Raw genomic sequence first — 11,323 nt, 5'->3', positions numbered from 1 at the left:
TCCATGTGGTGACTAATTGCCTATAAATTCTTAACAGTGAATCAGCTATGATGCTTATAAAACGTCTTTCTGCAAAGTGGTGACACAGACATCTAAATGGTGCAGTAAAGTACAAAGAATTCTTCCCTCTAAAATGTAACCGTGTGGTGCAAAAGTATAGGGTCACAAGCTTGGTCAAAATCATTTCTGAAGGGCCTTTACATAATGCTATTTTTAGAGACTCCTAATTTGCAATGAATGTTGCAATCACAAAACCTACAGTTTGTGAATTTCAATTTTAAAATCTGATTCTCATTGCAGAGGTAATTCATCACTGTTCCAGGTAGTGGCAGTATAAGGCCCATTTGGCTTTCACCTACACAAAAAAGACATAGAAGAAGAAGTCCGCGGACGAGGACCAATCAGATCTTTTAACACCCGGAAATAACATCCGTTTCAATTTGAAACTTTGGCGGCGTTTGATTTGGCAGGTAGGTAAGTTTGCTTGACGCTAGTTAGTGAGAAAAGATTAACAAACTACTAAAATAAGAATAATGCTATTACAGTTCGATTATGTATTAGTTAATTTATCGACGAAAAGAGAATATAGTTCCGTAGCGAACACAACATATCTGCCGTATAGCGCTAGTTAAGCTAGCTCGTTTCTTAAACGCTAACGTTCCCTGAATTGTAATTTCTCCGTTACAGCACAGAAAAGGAGCAAAATGGAGGCCAGCATGTCCAGACTTCTTGTTGGACTGTCTGTAAAAATCAGTCGCAGTGATGGTGAGCTGATGTTTTCTGTTGTATCGTTTACCCTTCAGATAATTACGCTGTATATTGCTAACAAAGCTTGATATTGACTTGTTTGTGTAAATCAGGTCGAGTTCATCTGGCAGTGGTGAAGTCCGTGGATTCCGTAAAGTCCACGGTTATGGTTGAGTGGAATGAAAGAAAGATCTGCCGAGGAAAGGAGGTCAGTAAGTCCATAAAGACAGACAAGACATTTGTTGCATTAGTGATAATGTGGACCTGTCAGGGACGCTGAGAGAAGGTCTGTCTATGAGCCATGACGTTAACGCCATTATAATAGACATGGCATAATAACATCATTCTTTGTTTTAACATGACTTTGAGTGGCCAGGATAAATGATATCTAATAGTTATTAACAGTTACACGAATTTTAAGAGCAAACCGTGACACTACAGACACTATATTTTATACTATAGGCTATTTTTGTCAAAGCTCTCCACACTCACTACAAATCCTTACTCCAGACTACCAAAACATTATGCATCTCTTGCAAAACCAAACAGTTCTTGCTAAACTGTTTGCTAAAGTTTTGTTACACATGTACGTAATAAAAACACATACTCACAAGTGAGTAAATAATGGATGAGGCACCCCATTTGTGTGATTACCCACGAGACTCAACTTATTTATCCGTCCAATATTGGTGTCCGTTGTTGTCAAAACCAAATGTTAATCTGTGATTGATTTGTAAGTGAACTCATTATCTTAAAATGTTTTTACATGTGTCAGTATAGAGAGGAAATTGTCAAAATAGTGTAGCAATGTTTACATTAATTTTTCCATGGCCGCCTATCCTGTTGGGGGTCATGGGGGGTTGGTGGGGGCCTATCCCAGCTGACACTGGGCGAGAGGCGGGGTACACCCTGGACAGGACAGCAGAGTATTGCGGGGCTGACACATAGAGACAGACAGCCATTCACACTCACAGTCACCAATTAACCTGACGTGCATGTCTTTGGATTGTGAGAGGAAGCCGGAGTACCCGGAGAAAACCCACGCTGACACGGGGGGAGCATGCAAACTCTGCACAGAGGCTCCCACCCCGAGGTTCCCGAGGAACCCTCTTGCTGTTAGGCAACAATGCTAACCACGGCACCACCATGCTGCCTGATGGTTTACAGTTTTGCAAATAAAGTGTGTTTTAAGATTACCAACTGAGTGTAAAGCAGAGAATGTGCATTCAGTCTGGTTTCAGAGATAGTGCTTCGAGAAACATTGTTAGTGCATAAGTATCAAAGCAGCCACAGCAGCGACTCTGTTAAGAACACTAAAGTCAGTCATCATACAGTAGTTTATAATAATGCATATCAATGAGGTTACAGTTATTTCATACAGGAGACAAACGTATATGTGGATACTGATATAGATTCAACCAGTGTTGGACCTGTTCATATGAAACAGCTGTCACTTATGTTTGTCTTGTATCCTGTGTTGACATCTAACGTGATTTAAGGTGTGCTTGTTTGTAATTTTAGGTTGAAGTGAATGAGTTATGTATACTCAATCCTGAACTTTTGGACCATATAAAGGCTGTCACTAACCACACTGTAGACCCACCCTCTCCTGCTCCAGACAAGGTAAGTGTCACCTCTTGTTTCCACAAAAACAAAGAACTAGAGCTGCTTGTTGTCAGTGTCAACAGACTGGACCGTATTTCTAAGAAATGGAACATTTCCACGTTCAAAAGTTTAACTTCACAGTTGTGATCAAATAATCCCATCTCAGTTGCTTCCTTGTTTTGTCTCTCCTATGTTGCTCTCAAAAAATGTCAAAGTTAAAAGGGGTCATCATTGTAAAGCATCAAAATAAATGATGCAGTGAGCAATTTTTCCCCTCTCTCCTTTTGCCTTCTCTGTAGAAGTATGAGGGCCGTCTTCGTTCATCCAGGATTCCTGCCCCTGCCTCTTGTATGTAAATATATTGCACTATTTGTTTGTTTTAGATTGCCATGTCTTGTACTTTGGCTCCTAACAACTTGTTTCCTCCCAAAAGCCTCTGCTCCAGCAGTCAACAAAGCTGAAGAGTCAGGTCGGCATGACATGCATGCTCCTCACACTAAAGCAAATGAGTCGCATTTTCTAATCACTCCTTTGTTAATGGGATCAGGGTGTAAGAGCAAAAAATCCACCGTCCTTGGAGAGCTGAACTCTGCACAGATTTCGTCTTCTGATTATTCATAAAGAATCCTCTGCTTTGGTTTAATGATTAGTGGCACAGGTATGCAAATGGACAACTTTGGGTACTGGGCAATTCTGGTCTGACAGTACTATCGTTTGTTGTTCATTAATCTGCTCCAAATTCTGGGAAGGAGCAAAGAGGAGAAGAAGGAGTGTTCGGTATCATCACTGATAACAAAACTACATTTGTAACAACATGTTTATCCAATTCGTGTCTAGTTGACTGTGATGATACAGTGCACTGATGTGAATATTTAATCACCTGGCTGCCACATTTTAGTTGATGCTTTTCTGCACCTGCGTTAATTTCTCATTTTTCACTGCTGTCACTGTGGTTGTCAGGAGGATCTTGTCTCCAGGGTGTCTGCAGGTCCTCACAAAGTCTTGAATTCAATTTTATAAATCTTAGGCCTTAAATATAATGTCTTAGTTTTTTATTTTATAAAACGTTTGTGAAAGTACACATCTCTGATGTTATAAAAAAAATTTTTAAACCTACTCCTGAACCTGATATTGTCTTTTACTTTATACTTGTACGTAGCTGTTGGCAACTCCCTCTAAGAACCATATTCCTTCATAAAACCTACGTCTGCAGAGGACCACATATATGTTCGTACTTTTATACTTACTTGCAGTGCTTGAAAAAGAAAAGCTTTGTCCAAAATCAGTTTTAAATTTGGTTTAATAAAAGACCTTGAAAGGGTCTTGAAAACTTTAAATGTAGATATCTGATACCTGTAGACACCCTGGTATCATCTAATGGCAAATCTGTTGCTGTGGCCACTTTTGATTTGGTAGACTACAGACACATACATTTCCATTGCATTGGTTTGGATTACATTTAACCTCAGAAACCATGCAAGCAGTATTTAACAATACTTACTCCAAGGCTGCTTAAGACACTGACCCTCACTGCAGGTGTCTGACTTTGATTTGTCTTACTTTCAGTTGCCAATCGGTCTCAGACCAGGCAGACGTGTATGTTCCAGGCCCCGGCCCCTGTTCCAGCACCAGTCCCCACCTCTGAGTCTGCGCAGGTGAACCTAGAGACGGTCCACCCTGATGTCCCCTCTTCATCAGTCCTGACAAACTCTGGTTCGTAGTGATCTTCTGAAAACATAATTGAAAAAGAAGTTGTCCAAAAAAAAAAAAACCCAAAGTGATACATGCTACATATTTCTTTCATTTAACATTTGGGTGTTGTTGCCAGTGAGTGGTAATTATGAGACCTTACCATACAGTATATTTTGCACATCCACACTGTTACACATTGGTCGTAGTATCACAAGATATGGAACATGTTGTTGCATGCACAAGAGTTGTTTTTCAGGTGTTTTCCATGTACAACATAATCTTTTACTGCTTTCTTTGTCCAGTTATTTCAAGACCTATGTCATCTTTATAAACCCAAGTGCACCCTTTTGCCTTATCTAGCGATTCCTAATCAGCAGCACAGAAAGAATGAGGCCAAACCAGCTCAGTCACTGCCTTATGTGCGTGAGGCGAAAAAGGAAAATGATGAACCTGAGAGAATGCCACCTCCACCTGCAGTGAAAGGTTAGTGACAAATTTGAAATGATATCATGTGTATCCACTGCATTACTTCGACCTATAGATATATACAATTCAGAAAGAGAGAAAGCTCTACACATTAATGTCACAAGTGCAGCCTCCCTTCTCCTGCAAAGGATTGTTTTTTGTTTTAAATAAAGAGATGTGGAGATTAGGCACACATAGATAGTATCACCTCTATGTTCTATAAGAAGAATGAACAGGTGGTGCATGTTATGAGGCACATACCTGTTCTGTGATTAGATTTGTTAGATATTGCAGGGATGACAATGAGATGTGAGTTCATTGGGTGTTTATTTTCATCTGACACCATCATCTTCATCATCTCTGTGCACTGTAGGCAGAAGAAAATCAGTGGCTCCCCAAGAGATAAACAAAGGCAACAAAAGGCTGTCTTGCGTTGTAAAGCCCTCTGACATTCAGACCAAGAGGGGAAAGGTGAGATATTTGTACTCATTCTGCCCTTTTATCTGTTTAAAAATTGGAAAATACATTTTATTTACATTCTCTTGCGTCCTTTCAGTTTGGGGAGGCTCCTCGACCAAACCAAAAGTTCTACGAGATGATCCAAGACTTCAGAGAGACCCTGGAAATAACCCCCTTAGCAACTACTGACCATGCAAGTTTGGACTCGAGATGAATGTGCCATGTGTGAAGCTGTAAATTGGTGTGCCATTATAGCCCGTACTTACAGCATGTATTCTGTTTTTACAGATTGAACCTCACAGGATTTGTGTGTGCGTTCGCAAGCGGCCCCTTAACAAACAAGGTATATTTGGAGTGATGTCTAACATCCTGTATACAGTATCATTTGAATTCAAAGGAGTAATTACAGTGTATGCTTGATATTTTCAGCTTGGTCCCTATTTTTCCATGTTTTTGTGTGTAAGTGACTAATAGGGAAAACAGTTTTGAAACTCGTCCAATATTGAGCGATACCGCTGCCAGCTACAGGCTGCAGTCTAACCACTTGGGGCATGTTTACACCACCCGTTTACATCCACCAAAAATGCTTGATTATTAACCTAAGTGTCTGACAACGTACGGAAGATATCTCTACAGAGGTCGACCATTTTGTTACAGAGTAAGATCCTTTTTGTTTAACCAGAAACAGCCCAGAAATTGCTATCGCCAAACCCACCAGACTCCTTTTGAATAAACAATGATTTTATCATTTTAAAAACACTTTATTCATAGTTGACAGTAGGGCTGCCATGATTAGTCGACTAATCGATGACTAATCGACTATTAAAATAATCGGTGACTATTTTAGTAGTCGACTAATCGGTTTGAGTCATTTTTCATAGGAAAGTACTATAAAAGTACCCCAAAATACTCTTACTGCAGCTTCTTACGTTCAGATATTAGGAGCTTTACACACTCTCCCATGACGGTGAACTTTGGCGTGAGTATGAAACAAGAAATTAGATGACATAATTTTGGGGTTTGGGCGAGACAGACCGACATTTTTCAACATTTTAACACATTTTTCGATGAAATGATTAGTCAACTAATCGAAGAAATAATCGACAGATTAGTCGACAATGAAAGTAATCGTTAGTGGCAGCCCTAAGAAACAAAAGAAAATGTCTTGACCGTCTATCCACTGTTCCAACAGTCGCCAACTCTGGTTTGGTTGAAATAAACCTTTAACTCACCAGGTTAGACGTGAAAATATGCTGGCTCTATACACGCTAAAATTACTGTCTATTTAAATGGAGTCTGGTGGAACAAAAAGGTCTATCTGCGTTCTACAAGTTATCAGAAACTTAAAATAATCTGAGCCAGTCAGTGGCAAAAACAAGTGCTTTCAGTGGACATGAATAGACGGCGTGAACATGCTCCGAGTGGTTACATTGCAGCCTGTTTTGCAGCTGCAGCACTCTGGCTCAATGCTGGACCACTTTCAAAAATTCTCTTTAGTCATGTAGACACAAAAACATGAGAAAATAAGGTCCACGGTGCAGATACAAACTTACTCTTTAATGGCGTGCACAAAAATATTAGTTATCATTTGACAGTTTTTTTTTTAATGTTGAGTTTGACATTCTTATGTATTTCAGAGATTAATAAAAGGGAGATAGATGTTGTGTCTGTACCTGGAAACGGTGCGCTGCTGGTCCATGAGCCAAAACAGAAGGTGGACCTCACCAAGTACTTGGACAACCAAGTCTTCCACTTTGACTACTCCTTTGATGAGACCGCCACCAACGACCTGGTCTACAAGTAATGACCTGATTTGTCCTTTTTATTTAGCAGTAAGGTTGATCTCATAGCAGGTTGTTTGTTTTCTGAATTTCTTCCAAGGGGCTATATGATTTTAAGGGATTTCCCATCTGTCAGTTCACAGGAGCAAAAAAAAATTCAACATGTAGGAAAGTGTAGATAGCTGTCTTTAATATCTTAGTATTTGTTCAGTAATGTGTCTGAAATATTAATCAGGAGTAAGAATGTTGGAAACTTAAGGTGCACAATTCATTATTCTCTCTTTCTTGGATTTGCAAAGGGTTCAAATTATGACAGGTGTTATTTGTTTTCTTCAGATTCACAGCCAAACCTTTGGTGCAGTCTATTTTTGAAGGCGGCATGGCAACATGTTTCGCCTATGGCCAGACTGGAAGTGGGAAGACTCATGTAAGCCTCTGCATGCTGTGTGGCATTGACTTATCTTGAAGCAGCATTTTCATTTTGAAAGTTTGATATATTTCTTTTTTGTTTGTTTGGCACATTTTCTCCCCAGACGATGGGGGGAGATTTCACAGGGAGGCAGCAGAACAGTGCCAAAGGAATCTACGCCTTGGCAGGTAGGACCACAGCCATTCACCCACCATGCACTTAACATAGAAGAAATATTTAATATGATTATCACATTAAGATGATAAATAGGACTGTTCAGTTTTTTTATCTTCATAATTTGTATTTGAACCAGTTGATTCAGGAGTACTATCTTTCCCTTCTAGCCCAGGATGTTTTCGCCTATCTGAACCACAGGAGGTATTCTAACCTGGATCTTTGTGCCTATGTGAGCTTCTTCGAGATATACAATGGAAAAGTAAGAAAACCTTCCACTTTCAAGGACATATTTACTGAGATTGTCTGACATAAAAAAACAGCATATTAAAGTCATTCTAAAAGTTAAAATATACTTTTTGATTCAGGTGTATGACCTGCTGAATAAGAAGGCAAAGCTCCGTGTGCTGGAGGATGACCGGCAGCAGGTCCAGGTGGTGGGCCTGGAGGAGGTCTATGTGGCCACAGCAGAAGAGGTCATCAAGATGATCCAGGCGGGCAGTGCGTGCAGGTAGTTATGTGTTGAGAATATGTATGTTACGATCTGTTTTATTCTTCAGCTCAGAAAACATATAACATTAACTCGGCTACCTTCCCTTTCCCTCTGTCCGACTCTCTCTCCAGAACATCAGGCCAGACCTCCGCCAACGCCAACTCATCCCGCTCTCATGCCATCCTGCAGATTGTCCTGCGGCGCAATAACCGTGCCAACACGCTGCATGGCAAGTTTTCCCTCGTCGATTTGGCTGGCAACGAGCGTGGCACAGATGTCAGCAGCAACGACCGCAGCACTTTAGTGGAGACTGCCGAGATCAACCGCAGCCTGCTGGCTCTCAAGGTATACTATCGCTGCTGTGGAGGTGTGCACCAGGCCCCCAGGAAGTCCGTCACATGATGCCTTTGGGCCCAAAAAGACTTTTTTCCGTAGACTTTCATTGGGAAAGAGATGTCTGTAAATCGGTAGATAGATTTTTTTGAGTGTCACAACCTCCGCAAGATGACACATTTCACTACCGGGATTTGATCCATTCGATCAGATAACTTTTCCAAAGTCTAGAAGAGCTCCACAATGAAATTAGTTTGTCCCCATCAAGTTAGCAGAGGGCTAATTTGGAAGTTAGCCACTCAGCTGGCAAAGTTTCCAGAGTGTTCGCTCTGGGCAACATGATGCAGAAGATCTGGGTCATTTTATACCTGCAAAGTTGAACTTTTTTGGCTTCATTCATTCAAGTAACTGTGGCTGAAGAGTGAGAAGAGACAGTTTTCTCTCTTTCATCTCAGCTAGGGTGCTTATAAAACAATCCTGGCACTCAAGTTGCGACTGTAATGAAGATTGAAATGCTTCAATTGCTTAAGTCAAGACATTTAATAGAAAATCACACCTCACATGCTCTTGTGTCCTGTAGGAGTGTATTCGTTCACTGGGAATGAACAGCGATCACATTCCTTTCCGGATGAGCACTTTGACCAAAGTCCTCAGGGATTCCTTCATCGGAGAAAAGTCCAGGACCTGCATGGTATGTTAAAATTTACTCTCTGTTTGGCTTTTGGTGTATCATGGTCTGACTGCAGTGTAATGGATGATGTAGATGCACGGCATACAAGAACAAACCCTGTTGTGAATATCAATATGCATGTGCGTGTTGAAATACAGAATGTATGCACACGTGCTTTCCCTTTGTTATTCCATAGATTGCGATGGTGTCACCAGGCATGACTTCATGTGAATACACGATGAACACACTACGTTATGCTGACAGGTACATATTTAGCTTATATGATAAAGATGATGTCATGATTGGGAGTGTATAACTCCTGAAACGTTTGCCAATCTTTCACAGAGTGAAGGAACTGAAAGGCAATGCCAAGTCCAGTGGAGCGGCTAAGGCAGAAGAGCCTGTGAATAGCTCCACAGAGGAGGTCAGCTTGCACAAGATCAGTCCAAATCATAATTGATATGGATTACATTGTATGTTTAATTTGCTAAAGTTTTTGCTGTTCTTGTGTGTTGTAGGAATCTGTTGAGGACACCAGTGTATATGATGCCATAACCCAAGTGGCAGAGCTGGAGGAGAAGGTTTACACGGAGTTCCAGGTAGAGTATGCTCAAAACTGCTCTGCTGTACGGCACACAAGACAAGTAATAATGCATTTCTTTTTTTTTTTACTGGCTTTGTAAGTCATCACACTTTTATCATGTTTGTGTCTCAGAGGGGTAATGAACTCTTCAATGCAATGGGGCAGACCTCGTACAATATCGAGACAGGACTTCCAGACCTGATGGATCACGCAAAGAAATTACTGGGTTTGTACAAACAGCAGCTTGATCTGCTTTCTTTCTTTCTGTCCGTTAGTTTAGCATTGTACTCCAAACTAAATCAGATTTAGCCCTCTTGGACTGCTGCTGAACACGACGCAGCAAACTGTACCATTATTCTCTCTCTGACGCTTGAACTTTGTTTGGTCGTTTCCTTATTATAAAGCCCAAACCTCACCTGAGCACTGTGGGGATACACTCACATAAACATCCATAACACAGAAAATATGAAGAAATAAAGAAAATACAAGCAGAGGACACAAGAGAAACCTTTTGCTGACCAGATCAAATGTCACGACAGGTGCCAGGACAAATCTGCATTATATAAAGGACTTTAATCTGTGTGGATACATGTGCTTTACCATTCATTCTGTTCGATCTGTCATCCACAGACACCGTCCTGGCTTTGCAGACTGCTGTGGACCAGGAGAGAAGGGCAAGGCAAAGCTTCTAAGAACCCACTGACCTACTCACAAATTCCATTTATTGAAAACGTCTGTTTTAACAGCTTGATTTTAATGTGTTAATGACTGTACTAAATAAATAAAAAGTTTTGGGACACTACTTCATTTAACATATTTAACTCTTTGGGAATTTCTTGTATATTATTAGTTTGATGCTAATGTGGATGCAGCAGCAGAAATTCAGTTAAAATTATTTAATTTTACGACTTTATTACCGTTTGAAGTAACCGTACTTTACTTGAGAATGAACATTTTATGCTTTGTAATGACTTTTACTTGTAGCAGAATATTTCTACACTGTGAAATTGCATTTACCTAAGTACGAGATCAAGAGAGCACAAATGGCTCCAGTCAAAAGAATTTCTTTTATCAGATATTAAACAAGGCAGACTAGAAAACATGCACCACCCATAAACCCCAGTGAAAATGTGGCATGTGTATAGCATATTAATTTAAATAAAATACAGTAGTTAATTTTTGGACACAAAGCTGTAATTGAACAGTTCGGCTGGAGTATTTGGACTGAAATTGAGTTGGCAGTTCATGGATTGGCCCCTTTTCCACAACAACAAAAAAAGTAAGAGGAGAGAGGTGATTGTACTTACGACATCCTTGTCTGCAAATTTCACCGACCGTCTATATTGTTTTGTAATGTTTTTACATTAATATGTGTTACATTGAATAATGCCTTCAAACGGCCCAGATCGAGCTGACGTGGGGAGCTAGTGAAAGACTTAGGATGTGTTACTACATTTGGTTTTCAAAATAAGGTGTTATAAAAAAACCACAACATTATGGATTAAGTGTAGAAAGTTTCTTTTTACCAGACTGAGTTTTTAAGGAGATGTAGTTTACCTTGACATGTTTCGACTGTCACTTCAGTCTTCTTCAGAAACGTCATCTGACGTGCGTCGTGACGGATTGCCAGGCTGGTCACGCCTCTGAGATACTACCAGCTGATAAACACGTCACGACGCACGTCAGATGACGTTTCTGAAGAAGACTGAAGTGACAGTCGTGTCAAGACATCTCAAGGTAAACTACATCTCCTTAAAAACTCATTGTCTGGTAAAAAGAAACTTTCTACACTTAATCTATTTTGAGTAGACAAAATGAACCTAATTACACTACAACATTATGGAAATACAATAAATTGGATTATATTCAGTAAAAGTGTAAAATGAATTACCGGTGTCCCTTATACATTAAA

The 11,323-nt window shown here is 40.1% G+C and overlaps 1 protein-coding gene across 2 annotated transcripts; it reads left to right on the top strand.

Annotated features, from left to right (window-relative positions):
• The first annotated feature begins 430 nt into the window (after positions 1–430).
• On the top strand, positions 431–10,835 carry kif2c (kinesin family member 2C). Of its 2 annotated transcripts, none has more exons than XM_049597861.1 (23): positions 431–470; positions 688–765; positions 861–955; positions 2,269–2,370; positions 2,652–2,700; positions 2,786–2,821; positions 3,919–4,065; positions 4,405–4,527; positions 4,883–4,980; positions 5,066–5,161; positions 5,257–5,311; positions 6,606–6,768; positions 7,086–7,176; positions 7,283–7,346; positions 7,503–7,594; positions 7,701–7,843; positions 7,957–8,170; positions 8,739–8,849; positions 9,025–9,092; positions 9,174–9,252; positions 9,347–9,427; positions 9,544–9,637; positions 10,042–10,835. In XM_049597861.1, exons 2-23 carry the CDS (start codon positions 705–707, stop codon positions 10,101–10,103), a joined length of 2,124 nt encoding a protein of 707 aa, XP_049453818.1. In that variant the 5' UTR covers positions 431–470; positions 688–704; the 3' UTR covers positions 10,104–10,835. The 2 variants fall into 2 exon arrangements, with proteins under 2 accessions (XP_049453818.1, XP_049453819.1); XM_049597862.1 differs by having other exon boundaries at positions 434–474.
• The last annotated feature ends 488 nt before the right edge of the window (positions 10,836–11,323 follow it).

This window comes from Epinephelus fuscoguttatus, linkage group LG15 (assembly GCF_011397635.1).
Source record: "Epinephelus fuscoguttatus linkage group LG15, E.fuscoguttatus.final_Chr_v1".
Classification (NCBI taxonomy): Eukaryota; Metazoa; Chordata; class Actinopteri; order Perciformes; family Serranidae; genus Epinephelus; species Epinephelus fuscoguttatus.
The sequence above is the reverse complement of the archived record's forward strand: the minus strand, read 5'-3'. Positions and strand labels throughout refer to the sequence as shown.